Source organism: Leptodactylus fuscus, chromosome 9 (assembly GCF_031893055.1).
Source record: "Leptodactylus fuscus isolate aLepFus1 chromosome 9, aLepFus1.hap2, whole genome shotgun sequence".
NCBI lineage: Eukaryota > Metazoa > Chordata > Amphibia > Anura > Leptodactylidae > Leptodactylus > Leptodactylus fuscus.
Window position 1 is genome coordinate 45,268,500 of NC_134273.1, and position 15,663 is coordinate 45,284,162.

Sequence of the window (15,663 nt, forward strand, 5' to 3'; positions counted from 1 at the left end):
GTACCATGATGGACTACTGAAGAAAATCTACTGCTGAAAAAAAATCTGCAGATGCTAATGATTGGTTTTATTTTTACTTTTATTCATAGCTTTGCACCATACCGCGGTTGGTTTCCTGTCATCTCCAGTCTCTGCTGCTCCAACTTTATCTATTTCTACACATTTAACAGTCTCAAGACTTTATGGTTAAATGGGACTGCTTCAACCACCTCCAAGGATTTGACTATTGGCTTCGTTGCTGGTAATTAATCAGAACTTTATATAGTAGTGTATATACTGTAATGTAATAGGGATATTTGGTGTCACTAAACTTATCCCTTGATGGGAGAAGATATGAATCTTGTGATGTGGTGGACCAGGCAGCAGGACATGTCTGCCTGAGTTTTGGCAGTGGAGTTAGGCAACTATGGCAACACGTGCGGCAGGGCATAATATGATGGATCCGACCACAGGACATGTCTCCGCTGAGTGGTGGAAGCAATGGCAACCATGTGTGGTAGGGCAGCAGGGCATGATATGATGGACCAGACTGTAGAACATGATGGCGGTGGTGGTATTTATTTAGGCATAGCAGGCAGCAGCAGTACAGTTAATGGAAGATGATGATAAATGGAGACATGCCTGGCCTTTCAGCTAAAAAAAAAAAATCTGAAATGGAAAGGAATCAACATCTTGTTAGTAGACAATTGACTAAACTTTGAAAAAAAAATTGGGGTACAACATCAGTGTGCTTGTCATTTTAAAAAGTAATTAGAATTTAGTGTAGGAAACAGTCACACAAAAAGACTCCATCATGGGGTCTCTTGCAGCACCAAGCAATGTAGTCACTGAGTAACAATTGACATCATTTAAAAAAAAATTGGGGCACACTACCAGTGTAACTACTACCTAGTTTGCCAGCTGAAAAATCTGGACTATCTTCCAAAAGGATCATTGTGTCTGTCCCTTGTTTGCTACATGCAGTAGTTGTATGTATACCTCTACTCAAACTGCTGCTCCAGCAATAGTCCAGTGTGTAGTAACTGGATGAGGCTTATGGGTCCAATCTGGTGTTGAACTGTGCCTGCCCTTCACCCATGTAGTGACTAGACAGTACCGTTAAAGTACTGTTCCTAGCTGTGTTTCCAGACTGTGACCTCTGACGCTCGACACATTGAACCTTTGGACCATGACCGCTAATGTATGGTTCCCTGCCCATAATCAATGCTCCACACATTGATGACGGCTGCACCTTTCCAAACATGGACATTTACAAGAAGAGCCCCACATGGCAATCAAACCAGGACAACATTCCGCAAGAAATAATGCAGCTAGGTATTCTCTATTTGCACTGCCATCAGTTGGGGAATTGCAGTGGATTCCACAAAGTGGCACATCAACAAATGCACTGCCGGTAAACTTGGCCTAGTGGGAGTTACAGTTGCAGACCAGCTGGATGACTGGGTGCATATTTCTTGGAGAAGAAGCAGATGGAGATAATAATAATGTGATGATGAACACCAAATGCTAGGTGTGAGGTGCGGTATGGATGTGGTCTGCCTACAAAGACAATCATAGGAAGAAAGGAATAGGATGCTCTTGTTCACTTGGTACCAAATAAGCTGGTGACGCCAGTTCATGTAAGTACGGAGAGAGACCTAGTTCCTACATGTGTGCCTGCACACCCAAGGGAATTTTTCTGTTTGCAGATCTTGTACCTTGCCATCAATCTGTTATTTGGTAATGTACAAAAAACCCTCCTATACAGGAGGTGACCCTATATAGCTGCTGCCACCAAAACTAGAAACTTGTCTGCTAATGCCATCACCACCTCAGCCTTCCTTAGATTTACCCCAGCCTGGTCTTTTGGATGTTGGAGCTGCACATTGGGTGAAACTATTATAGCTGCGACCACTGTTTTCCCTTGATGTCACCCTGAACTGTTTGGCAGGTCTTCTCTGTAATAGAATCATTGAATATCATAATGTCATCGCCTTCCCCACATTTTTGTGGCTCACCTTGGCAATGGTTTTCCTATATGCCCTCACAATTCCTAACATTTTTCCCCCTAGTGCTGCTATCCACATTAACACCAGTAGCACACCCCTTGCTACTACTACCTCCTCCAACATTTGGGTCATCCACTATATTAAAAAGAAAAAAAAAGTGCCATTTCATATTCACCTCATCAAAAACAGCAGGAAAAAGAGAAAATCTTGGGATATGAGGAATATCTCTTTCAGTTGTTGCCACATGACTACTAGAGAATGGGATCTGTGTCAGGGAAGATAAAGAAGACGACATGAATGACAATACAGAAAGAGAGTATGGTAAATTACTTGTGAGGAGGAACACACAAAACCCTCACTCAGTAGTTATGGTTCACTGCTTTCAAAAATATCTTGGGACTGTCCAAGACCAAAAGTAGTGTTGCTATTACCATCCACATTCTTATTGTTAGCATTTGCACAAACTTTAACTCTCCTTTTGACTATCCCGCACCCTGTTTTTTCCAGTCATGTTACTGCACACTGTTTAGTGATTTGGCAGTAAAAATTATCAAAAAAATATTTGAAGAAAAAGTTCACTAAAAGGGTACTCCTTAAAGAGGTTGTCCCAGAAATATATATATATTTATTAAATTTAAAAAAAAAATTAGGCTGGCAGAAGTGAACAAAAAAAAAGGCCAAAACAAATTTGCTCTGGTACCTCCCAGCGCGGATAAGTCCTGATACTACAATGTTTTCCTTTTGACGGAAGTCCTCACCATCTGTGACATTCTGGTCCCTATATCTTAGGCCACTGACTGGCTTCGGCGGTCTGAGGAAAGCATCCAGGGACGTCACCACAGAAAAAAATAGACTCCGTAGTTAAAAAAAGGTAGAGGAGGAGAGGCTCTGTGTCCAACCTCCCCCCAGCCAATGGAGTATGAAGAATGGATCACACAGAAGCTTGGATAAGACATCCTGCCAAAAAGATGTAGAATGCCCCAAATACGGCCAAAGCTAAACCTAGAGAGGAGATCTCGAGGGAGTCATGTGGCAGAAGGCACCTGCATGGGGAATCGGACCCAAGATTTCCCACTTAGATTACCATCAAAGGAAGAGAGAGTAAATATTCCAATAGCAAATGTTGCATCCATTAGAAGATCCTTCAGAATATATAGAACACCTATTCAATAGCAGAAGGACAGTCGTGACGGCCGAAAAATAATCGGCTTGCAACAGGTCCCACCTAGAGAGCAATACACATATATGCTGTATTGTTACATGGGGGGCTTGGAATGGAATTTGGCTTTTGGAGTGCAGATTTTGCTGGAATAGTTTTCAAGTATTATGTTGCATTTGCAGAGCCCCTAAAGTACCAATAAAATGGAAACCTCCAAAAAGTAACCCCATTTTGGAAACTACACCCCTCACAGAACATATCAAAGGGTACAGTGAGGATTTTGACATCACAGTTATTGCACAGATTTTATCAGCATTGGGATGGGAAAGTGACAATGGATTTAGGAAGAAAAAGTTCACAGTTCCTTACACAATTTCTTCTGAACATGGCAATACAGTTGCAAACTGCTGTATGGGTACATGGCAGGACTTGGCATAGAAAGATCACAATTTGTATGCTGGAGGGCAGGTTGTTGATTTTGCAGAGCTCCTAAAGTACTAGTACAATGGAAACCCCAAAGGAACTCCATTTTAGACTCTGCGCTCCTCAAGGAAATTCTCAAGGGGTATTATCACTTTGAGTTCTTCCCAAAAATTAATGTATAAAGTGAAAATTGAAATTTTGATAGAAGTACGCCATTTCAGTGCCCAACATGTTGTGCCCAACTTATGTCATCAGAGGCATACATTCCTAAAACTTAAATAGGTTATCCTGGATGCAAAAAAGTTGTATACATGGTTCTCCCCTTACCAAAGCAGTGTGGGGGGGGGGGGGGGTCTGGGACTCCCTGGTCCCCGCAGATACTATGAGGCCTCCATGCTTCAGAGAGTACTGGATTGGTGCCGCCACTCCTCCTTCAAACAATGGATCTCCTTGGAAAGTGCCTTCTCTGGTTCTCCCCTCCACCTGCTCCCCTGGTTGGACTCCACGCCTCCTTGAGGTCTCACCCTACTATTGGGCCCACCCTTCGTGTGTGCAAACTGCTCTTCCACAAGGAGCAGATCTCCTCCTCTCCATCTCCCATGTTTCCTATTTTAGGTAATTCCACCTTCCTGGCAGGCCTCTCCCTGGGGCCTTTCCGGCAGTGGCGCAAGGCGGACAGGCAGAGAGCTATGCATTTCCGCTCTGCGAGCAATTGGCGTTCTCACAGGGAACTACTTCCAGTCCCCAATCTTCCTTCTTTGGGCCCATGGCGGGTCTTGCAGCTCTCCCATTTTCTCTCCTCGGTACCTAGCTCTGCAGGCTATGACAGGCCCCTCACAAGTTTCGAGAAGGCCTGTTCTGGTTCTGGGTTGTTCAGGCACTCCCTCTCGGACTTTTACCGGCTTCTAGTTTCCCCTCCTCCAGGCCACAGACCTCCTTCCTGTCTAAATGGGAGGCGGACCTGAATCTGTCCTTTTTGGACTCGCAATGTGCTAGAATTCTAGATTCAGGTTCTTCTCGTCCTCCTCTCTGTTGGCGCTGTGGCATGGAGGAGGGGACGCTCTTGCACATTTTCTGGAGCTGCTCTGCACTGAGAGACTTCTGGGATGGCGTTCATAGCATGCTTGTCCAGATCTTCCAGACTCCCCTTCCCTGCTCGCCGGCCCTATTCCTGCTTCATCTCTCGGACTTCTCTTTCCGTGCCTACCGCAGGTCATCACTGCAGCACATGATTAATGCTGGCAGGGCTTGTGTCCCCGGCGCTTTGGAAATCTTCTCACTTGCCTTCTTCACTTTACTCTTCATCATTGGATTCGTAAAGTGGAGGACATCCAGAGCATGAAGGATCTTACGGCATCCCTTAGAGACGCTCGAGGGGCCTTTATGGATGCTTGGACACCGTGGATTCTCTTCCAGGCTTTACAATCATATAGAGATCTGATAAAATGAGGCTGCATTGTCGGCCAGGTTCCCCCGCCTCTGGGGGTCAGATCTGCTCACTCCCTTCTTTCTTCCCCCCCCCCCTTTTTTTTTTTTGTCCTCGGGCTTCTATTTACCTTGCTGTACTTGACCTGTGCTGTATTGTTGTTGTTTGTTCTGACCTGTTCTGTTTACAGACCCCTCTGTATTCTTCAGTTCCTGCCACATTTCTGGTCTGTGTTATTTTATTGGATTTTTATTTGTTATAAATAAAGAATTTATTAAAAAAAAAGTTGTATACGTGGGTGTACACTGCTGTTTCGGCACATAGCAGGGCTCAGAAGAGAAGGAACACTGCGCTTTTTAGCTTTTGTAGTATAGATTTAGTAGGACTTTTTTGGATTCTATGCTATTTTTGCATAGTCTTGGAGGTACCAGTATTCCTAAGAAGTGACCCAGTTTTTAAAGGGACAATTTTAGGGTCTCTACAAACGTGATATAGCATCCAAAAATCAACAGTCTAAATCTGTGCTCCAAAAGTCACATATTGCTTTTTCATATCTGCGCCCTGCTGTGTGCCCAAACTGCAGTTTATGCCTACATGTATGACACTGTTGTACTCAGGCTAATGTACCAAGTGGCATAGAGAGCATTTTTATCCTTTGAGTGTTGCATTACTTGATGCGCAGCTGATATGAAAATTGCATTTTTCCAGAGATATGCCATTTCAGTGCCTGATATGTTTCATCCAGCTTGTATCAGCAGAGACACACACACTCCAAAAACTGTTCAGCGGGTATCCCGGGCACAATAGCCTTTGGAGCGTTTGTCTCGGATACAAACTGTACACAGCATATTGCGCACTGAAATTACGTATTCCTAGAAAAACTGCCAATTTCACTTCTCACCATCAGCTGTGTATTCATGTCTGGAAAATAAATTAATGCAACACGTAATTTAAAAATATTAGTTACACACCTGGTTAAATTCCTTCAGGGGTGTAGTTTCCAAAATGGGGTCAGACATCAGGGGATTCCTCTTCACTGTCATTTCAGGGGCTCTGCAAAAGTGGTATGATGTCCAAAAACCAAGCTGTCTAAATCGGCGCTCCAAAAATCCAAATAGCACTCCTTCCCTTCTGTGCCTGTCTGTACCCAAACAGCAGTTTATTCCCACATATAGCAATGTTAAGTATGTTAACAATGTTAGCACACAGCAGGGCACAGATGTGAAAGAAGACAATGTGGCTTTTGGCGTTTCATATTTAGAGGTTTAGTATTTGGACACCATGTCATGTTTGCAGAGCTTCTAATGTACCAGTAAAGCATTCTTATTTTCAGCATTTTCCCCCTCATATGCCTAAAACTTTTGCACAACACATTAAAAAATTGCAAAAAACCCTATAGATTAGCTATGTTACCTAGGGGATCGCCGTCTGAGATAGATGGGCACTTTTGGCGCAGGAATAAGAGTCTAAGCTAAGTATGGTGCAACTCTCTACAGCCAGTTGTATTTGTGTTTTTTCAGGCAAACAAAACAAACAACACAAAATTAAATCCTCAGCCGTTGGGCCACTACCTAAAACACAAGGAATTGGCCCCAATCACTAAAAATATCTAAAGTGGTCGAATGGATTAGAGACACATCCAACTCTTCCTACTCCAGCAGGCATTTAAAGGCATTCTTTCATTAGAATCCCTTTTTCTACCTTTTTAATTCTTATCCGCACCACTATTTTTGTGAATTTTCTTTTTTCTTCCATATGCAAATGTAACTTCAGAAAGAACAGGAGGCGAATCCCTTTAATCAAGAGCCTTGAGCAAGGAACAATGATTCTTGCTACAAGCTTTTCTAGTTGCTTCTAAAGCCAGTTGTACATGACCGTGTGCTAACTGGCTGCCGTAAATGAACGGCATGGGTGGCGCAGAGGGACACAAGGATGTCACTCGTGCCGCCCATGCACCAGTCATGCTTACGGGGCCCCTTTTACTCAATGAATAGGAGCTGCGGAAGCAGGGCTGCAAAATCGGACAGCAATAGGAAACTGTACCCATATTTTGCGGCCCGGACGGTCGGCCTGCACACATGACCATGGTCATGTGTATGGGCCCATTAGAAATGAATAGATCAGTGTGCTATTCGGGAAAATCCCAGACTGAACACTGGCCATTCATATGTTGTGTGCAAGGGGGCTCAAATATATAGGAATGGAAGCTAGGAGAAATGGATACTCCTTCAACAACTTTCTTTCTTGTCCTGTAATATATTCTAAAAATATATCTGCAAAAAAATTTATTTAGTTATTTAGGATTTATTAGTATTTTTATAGGACTTTGGGGGAATCACGTTAGGAAGTCTTATTAAAGGGACATTCTGGTGTTTTGTTTATATATATATTCTGTTTTGTTGGCTAATTATTTTGTCAGAAAGGTTACCTCCTCTGTATTAACAGTTTTCTGTTTCCTTCAAACCAAATAGCGCTCCTTCCCTTCCGTGCTCGGCTCAAAAAAGTCACATGATAACAAAGTGACATCCTATTTCGGTTGTACCTGTAGGTACTATTGAGAGCTTCCATGTGACTTCAGATTCATTAAAGTCCTGCCCCCCTGTTCTTCTGTCCTAAGTCTTCTGTGAAAATGTTTCATCTGTTTCTCAGATATTCTGCTCCCTTGAGCCCCCTCTCCCAAACTCACATAATATAAATATCTAGGATAGTAACATAACATTTGGAATTGATAACAGCGTTTTGCATTCGGAAATTGGTGTGAATTACTAACATAAATTTTACTTCCTAGGGGTAGTTAATGTACTGCTCACAACTCCTCTGTGGGTGGTAAACACAAGACTGAAACTTCAAGGCGCCAAGTTTAGAAACGATGATATAAAACCCACCACATATACTGGTATTTCAGGTAAGTTTCTGGAGATTATGTGCAAACCTTGGACTCACAGTTTTCACACTTATATAAGTAAACTTGCTTACTTTACAAAAAATGTATATTTACCCAGATCACCCCCAGGCATATTTTCTGTTGTCATTCCATTTCCTTGTTTCCGGGAAAAGGAACATCACCAATAGTAACCCCCACCCCAACATAAATACCTGTTCGGATCTTCTGGGCATGGAACATCACTTCCTTCTAGCTGGCCTGCTCCTCCTCTTCTGACTGTCTGCCAGCCTCCCATGCCTGCACATTACAGCCAGAGTGTCTGTCCACAGCACTCACCTTTGTATAATGCTCCACAGTGGCCCCACATCGTGTAATATTCTCCCCATAGTTCCCCTTCCCACCAGTATAATACTCCATAGTTGCCCCAGACAATATAATATTCTCCATAGAGGCCCCACGCAGTATAATAGGCTCTCGACAGCGCAGAAGAACAATTCTCACATTATAATAGGTTCCACACACTGCCCCTTCAGTATAATGCTTCACAGTGGCCCCAGACAATGTAAAATGCTCCACAGTGGTCCCACAATCTATCTATCTATCTATCTATCTATCTATCTATCTATCTATCTATCTATCTATGCTCTCCAGAGCCTAGAGCCGCCTCAGACGAACCCCACTAAATTTGTCTTGATTAATGTAGCCAGGCCTGACTCCAGGATCCATAGTCATCAGGCTCCAGATCCCAGGGGGCCCCTTTGGGGACGAGGGCCCTGGGCATTTGTCCAATTAGCCCCCCTTTCCCCTCCAATTCTGACCCTGGCCCCAGGTTTTTGGGATCTCTCCTATTAATGGTCGAAGGCATGAACTCTTGAAGAAGAGTCCTGTGTATGTACATCGAAACTAACACGTAAAATATTAGGATTCACTATTTGTGTATTACATCCTATTTTGTCATGGGACCATCAGGCATTAGAAGTAAATGATTGTACATACCAATCTCTAGTTTTCCCATTTCCATGTTTTCTTATCTGTACAACTCTGTCTTTTATCTTTATCTTTCTGCCCTGATAGCTTAGTGTTTGTGCTTATTTGTATCTACATAGCTCTGGCTCATCATGTGTCGTGGATTATTTGTTTAACAACCTAAATTAACCCTTGTTCTGAAGCCCAGTTTCCCTGAGATGCATTTTTAATGCAGGGATCATTTTAATGCAGACTCCATATTCTTCTAGCATTCATCATCCTAAGTGTATCATTACAAGTACACTGGCACTTAAACATGGTACGTAGGGCACAAAGCAGGTAAGCTATGTAAGAAAACCAAATAAACTTGCTCACAATAAAACCACCTTTTACAATTGGTTTGTAAGGTTTACATTCTCACTTTTTATCTTAGCTATTGTTCTTATGCAGAACTACCATCCATCTATACCATCTGCGCACTCTATCCACAGCAGTCCTTCTCTTCTCTCTGCCATATGCAGCTCTCACACACTTCACTATTTTTAACTACCTTAAAGGGGTATTCCTACATCGCATACTCACCAGTCTTCGTTGCTGTAAATTCTTCTTTATTCCTGCTTTGTTGCGTCATTGGTGGGAAGGGTTACATATGCAAAGTCAGCGGTCGCTTCTATGCCGCTGGCCCTGCGTGTGCGATCCCGATGCAGCTAGGCATCGGACGTACAGTCTTCACAATGCAATACAGACCCGGCATCCGCTGTAATAGAGAGGTGGATGCCGGGGAGGGTTAGACGCCGGCACAGGTGCCCACAACATTGCTACGCTCCTGCCCTGCATGAAGCCAGCAGCGGCAGGAGCGATGCTGCTATTCCGCTCCTCTGCCCCCTCCGGAATAGCAACATCGCTCCTGCTGCTGCTGGCTTCATGCAGGGCAGGAGCGTAGCGATGTTGTAGGCACCTGTGCCGGTGTCTAACCCTCCCCGGCATCCGCATCTCTCTTACAGCGGATGCCTGGTCTGTATTGGTGACCCCTTCCCCCCCCCCCCCAAAGTGTAAACTACCCCCCCCCCCCTTCCAGGCTCGCTCCCGTGCACTTAGCCCCTCCTCCCTCCCCCCTGAGAGCAGGCAGATACATCACTTGACTTTTGACCAGATAAGTCAAAGGATGTGTCAACAATGAATTGAATAAAGTAAGGTACTGGACAAACAAAGCAGTTTTGCTGAAGCAGTGTATTTAGGAAAAGTCTTACATTCACATTAACAAGCAGTATAGATCGGATCCTTGTGATGGGACAACCCCTTTAACACTGATATTTTTTGGCAGTGGACTTAACCAGAAACCTAACCCCATCATGGGCAACTTCAAGATCATCATTTACACCCCTGTTTCCCCAGCTAGCTATTGATTTATCTCACTAATTTTTGTTCTTTCACAATTTTACCCTTCTCCCACACACAAAGATTACAATACAATTGATCTGGTCTTCCTCCATGTATCTAAATTTTCAAACTTTTTTTCCCACTTTCTTTTTCTCTTTTCTTTTCTTCTCTCTCTCTCTCTCTCTCTCTCTCTCTATTTCCCCCCTCATCTCTGTCTACCACACAAACCGTACCCTCTGTTCGGCCAATGACCTAAGACTAACATCCTCTAATATCAGAACCTCCCACTCCTCTCTCCAAGATTTCTCCTGAGTTGCACAACTTCTGTGGAATGTGCTAACCTGGACAATCAGATGAACTCTCTTCTACAGCCTCTAGCACATTTTAAAGACACATCTCTTTAGACAGGCCTAAAACATTTACTAATCTAACACTTCTGCAGTCACATTCCCTAAAACTAACCGCCCTCTGTTCATACCCCCTGTAAGCCGATGGCTGGTCAGGTAATGGAGGGGGTGTACATCTCACCCAGACTACTCAGGTGGGTGAGATGAGAAAACTCCTGGAATGTTTGTGCTCAGCAGACCAACAAATTTTGCAGCATAATGTAGGGCCCAGTGTGAGAAAGCTGGGTCTCCCTCAGAGGTCATGGGTCTTCCAGCAGGACAATGACCCAAAACACACTTCAAAAACACTAGAAAATGGTTTGAGAGAAAGCACTGGAGACTTCTAAAGTGGCAGCAATGAGTCCAGACCTGAATCCCATAGAACACCTGTGGAGAGATCTCTTGATGGCAGTTTGGAGAAGGCACCCTTCACATCTCAGGGACCTGGAGCAGTTTGCCAAAGAAGAATGGTCTAAAATTCCAGCAGAGCATTGTAAGAAACTCATTGATGGTTACCAGAAGCGGTTGTTCGCAGTTATTTTGTCTAAAGGTTGTGCTACCAAGTATTAGGCTGAGGGGGCCAATACTTTTGTCTGGCCCATTTTTGGAGTTTTGTTTAAAATGATCAATGATTTGATTTTTTTTTTTTCATTCTCTTTTGTGTTTTTTCATTGCAAGCAAAATAAATGAAAATATTAATACCAAAGAGTTTGTGCTTGCAATCATTTTCTGGAAGAACATAAGTATTATCTGACAGAATTGCAGGGGGGCCAATACTTTTGGCCAACACTTTATAAATTAAATTAAATTGAGGTTTCTTGTTCCAAGAAGGATTCAAACATTGAAGTAATTCTAAATTAATTACTGTATATACTTGAGTATAAGCTGACCTGAATATAAGCCGAGGCCCCTAATTTTACCACAAATAACTGGGAAAACTTATTGACTCGAGTATAAGCCGAGGGGGGGGGGGGGGGGGAATGCAGCAGCTACTGGAAAACTTCAAAAAATAAAATGGTCTGAGTTTTTGGGTGCAGTAGTTGCTGGGAAAGGAGAGGGGATGTTTTGGTTGTCTGCCCCTTCCCTGAGCTTGAGGACTAGATTTTTTTTCCCCCACTTGGAATTCCATTGTAGATTTTGCTTTATGTGTTGGATCATTGTCTTGTTGGAAGATAAATCTGCGTCCCAGTCTCAGGTCTTTTGTAGACTCCAACAGGTTTTCTTCCAGAATGATCCTGTATTTGGCACCATCCATCTTCTACAGCCTGGTTGAATATATGGTATCTGCAGTGCTCCTATTAACCCCTTCCCTACAGAACGGGAGCACTGCAGATCCCCTATATTCAGATACAGGGATACCTAATGTGTAGGTGTTTCACAGTAATTTATTTCTTTTGTATGTATTCTAGGGAAAGGAGTGATTTAGAACTTTTATTTATTTATTTATTTATTTTTTAAAGCTTCTTTTTTCACTATTTTATGGGAGATTGTATACATTACTATTGCGGTTGGTCAAAATTTTTTATTTTTTTTTTGCTTGACTCGAGTATAAGCCGAGGGGGGCTTTTTCAGCACAAAAACTGTGCTGAAAAACTCAGCTTATACTCGAGTATATACAGTAACACCACCGTACTTCTTTTATCCAATCTATAAAATATCTGTTAAGAAAAGCCATGTTAGATGTTTTTAATATTAACAAAACTGTGCACTCCAGATATCCATATATCAAACTGAAATATCCAGCAGCAGTCTACCCTGGACATCTGCTACCTTTTCTCTAATTTAGCGTAATATATTCAGTCCCCTGTATTGTGGAATCATGGAACTAACCTTTGTATTATTGAGAGATCAGGTGCCCCTTGTATTGGCATGTTATATTATCCAGATATTCTCTCACACACACAGGCAATGCTCTCTTCATCCAAGCCTTCATGTCAGTTATTACAAGGACAGTGACGCTGGGTTCACACCTGCGTTCAATGTGTCCGTACTATGGTTTCCGTCTTCTGCATGGCAGAAGACGGAAACCATAGACCGGGTCCGGCCGTGCGCGGCGGTGAGCGTTTTAGGCTCTCCGCCGCGAAACCGGATTTTTTTATCCGGACACAGAGTACTGCATGTCCGACTCTGTGTCCGGATTATAAAACCCGGTTTCGCGGCGGAGAGCGCAAAACGCTCACTGCCGCGCACGGCCGGACAGCTTTCTCACCCATTCAAATGAATGGGTGAGAAAGTCTCCTGCAGGCTTCCGTCTCCTGCATCTGTTTTATGCAGGAAACGGAAACCTGCAATAAGGAAAGAAGAACGCAGATGTGAACGAGCCCTTAGAGGTATTAATCTCTTTACCTGTAAAAGTTTATATAGCCCCTAGTGGTAAAAATGAACTGACTTATTACATTTTCTATTTGGAGAACTGTCGCTCTTAGGGGCAGTTCACACGGAAGAAATTTTCCTTTCTGGAAATTCGGCTTCTGGAAAAATTCGGCTTCTGCAAAGGAATTTGAAGCTGAATTTTCCATTTGTCCAAATTCCACACCTGCCAGGCGGTATTTTCTGCTTCCTGTTCACTTCAATGGGAGTTATCAGACAGAATCTGCCTGAGGGTCGAACATGATGCTTATTTTTCCGCAAGCTGGGAAAATTGTCTTAAAGAGGACCTTTCATGACTTTGGGCACAGGCAGTTCTATATACTGCTCACAGTGCTCGTCCATAGACGAGTATTATCAGGAGGGGGGAGGCGTTCCTCCCTGCTCACACTGTACAGCGCGATAGGCGCTGCTGTGGAGAAGGACGTTCCTGACAGAGTGTCAGGAACGCCTTTCTGACTGTAAAGAGCTACGGTACCGGTACCAATAGCTCTTTACCAGGAGCACAGATTGGGAAAGCGACAGTGAGCTAAATTCAGCGCACTGTCGGCTTTCCAGCAGTATATAGAACTGCCTGTGACCAAAGTCATGAAAGGTCCTCTTTAAGGATAAATCCGCTAGAGGAAAAATCAGCATCTGACTCTCATTGAATTGAATGAAGGCTAGTTGTAGGCGGAATTCAGCGCCAAATTTCTCTGTGTTAATATACCTTTATTCTTGATATTTGGCATACACAAAATCTCCTCCTCCATGGATAGAATCCCAATTGATGCAATACATTATCCATTTCCTTTTTCTTTTTTTCACTTAGGGCTCATTCACACTACGTAAACGCCAGCTTATTCTGAACGTAAAACACGTTCAGAATCAGCGGCGTATAAAGCAGTTCCCATTCATTTCTATGGGAGCCGGCATACGAGCGCTCCCCATAGAAATGAATGGGCTGCTTTTTTCACTAAGAGCACTCCCATTAAAGTGAATGGGAAGTGCCCGCGTGTACGTTCAGAATAAGCTGCCGTTTACGTAGTGTGAACTCACCCTTATATTATTAATGATACTAGATGGACTTTGTCCCTTATTTTTTTAACAGTTGATGTTACTAGGTACATTTTTAGCTCTTCTAAAAATGTATTCAGGTTGTTTAGTTATTAATGAAGAATATGCCAATACTTATTTATGGGACGCCTAAACACACCTTCATCTGTATTACACCATATAATGAAAGGTATAGCAATCTGCTCTGATTGGTTTTAATGCATCCTCCCTATCTTTGAACAAATCAGTCCTAGATCAATCCCCTATATGTTTTTGTCCTCTATTTTATATGTTTCCTTTAAGAGGACCTTTCATCACCTCCACAAATTCCAGTTCTTACCACTGTTAACAGGCACTGCTCCACTGATTCCAGCACAGTTAGAATTTTTTCTCTAGCCCTCACCATTCCTGAGCAACAAGCACAGTTAGATTTGGTGCCGGATATGCTGTTTAGGCTTTGTAATGTCAGAAGAGTTGTGTCAGGCGGGGTGTGATTCAGAGATCCAATCCGAGGCATCCAGTGTCAGAGCTCAGAATCACATCCTTTCCCTGCTCCTGCCTGACACCACCCTCCTGACAGAACAGAAACTAAATAGAATATCAGGCAACATTGATTTCTTGCGAACGGTGGGAGCTAGAGAAATAGTTCCAACTTTGTCAAAATTATTGGAGCGTTGTCTATTAAATGTTATAAAGAGCTAGACTCTTTGGAGGTGGTGAAAGGTTCTCTACTTAAATTTGCTCTGGAGGTATTTGGGCTTCTAGTTCATAATCTTTTAGGTCAGTACAATTTATTCTCATCCTCATGAATTTGCCCTTTGAGATGTTATTCAATCATATAGTTGATCGACGGAATAAATCACCATCACCTATCACCATCTGTTGGCTTGTTTCTGTGCATTGTCTCCTGTTTCTATAATAATAGTAAACTCTAGAAAGTGACTACTTTCCTGACTAAAAGAGGGCGTGAAAAGGAAATAAATCATGTTTATTAATCTCATTTTAAAAATGTAGTAATTCAACCTGACCAGCTATTTATTTTTCCATCCATTTTATGTTATATTTTAGATGCTTTTCAAAAGATACTGCAACAGGAGGGAGTGCTAGCACTTTGGAACGGTACATTGCCATCTCTACTTCTGGTTTTCAACCCAGCCATCCAATTCATGTTCTATGAAGGATTAAAGCGGCAACTTCTACGACAGCAGACAGAAGTAAAATTTATTTATATTTTAGTTTTGGGAATACATTTGTTCACTGGTGGTAGTAGGGGCGGTATGTAAAGTTTGTGAATCTTAATTTTTGGATTCCATATATCGTATATGTACTGCGGAATTAAGGGGGCATTCACACTACCATTGGTGTCCGCTCAGCAGTGTCCGTGGCTATTGTCCGTACAAGGTTTTAGTAACGAACACTAGCTGGTCCATGTGCAATTTCCATTCATTTAATGGGATTTTATCTTGTGTCCTTTAGTGTCCGTTTACAACCATGTCAGTTTTTCAAGCTGACTAAAAAAAATCCTACATGCAGGACTTTTCTGTCCATTTGAAAAAACGTACAGTAAGTGTCCGTTTTTTTCTTTTAACATTGAGGTCTATGGGCAACGGACATATAATGGACAGTAACTGATAGCCATCAGTTGCTGT

The 15,663-nt window shown here is 42.8% G+C and overlaps 1 protein-coding gene across 1 annotated transcript in view; it reads left to right on the forward strand.

The window, feature by feature from the left end:
- SLC25A17 (solute carrier family 25 member 17) overlaps positions 1-15,663 on the forward strand; it is a 45,035-nt gene that overhangs the window by 11,189 nt on the left and 18,183 nt on the right. The window contains exons 4-6 of the mRNA XM_075286358.1: positions 90-241; positions 7,785-7,901; positions 15,083-15,228. Of these exons, the coding sequence (XP_075142459.1) occupies positions 90-241; positions 7,785-7,901; positions 15,083-15,228 (415 nt within the window). The remainder of the gene's footprint in view (positions 1-89; positions 242-7,784; positions 7,902-15,082; positions 15,229-15,663) is intronic.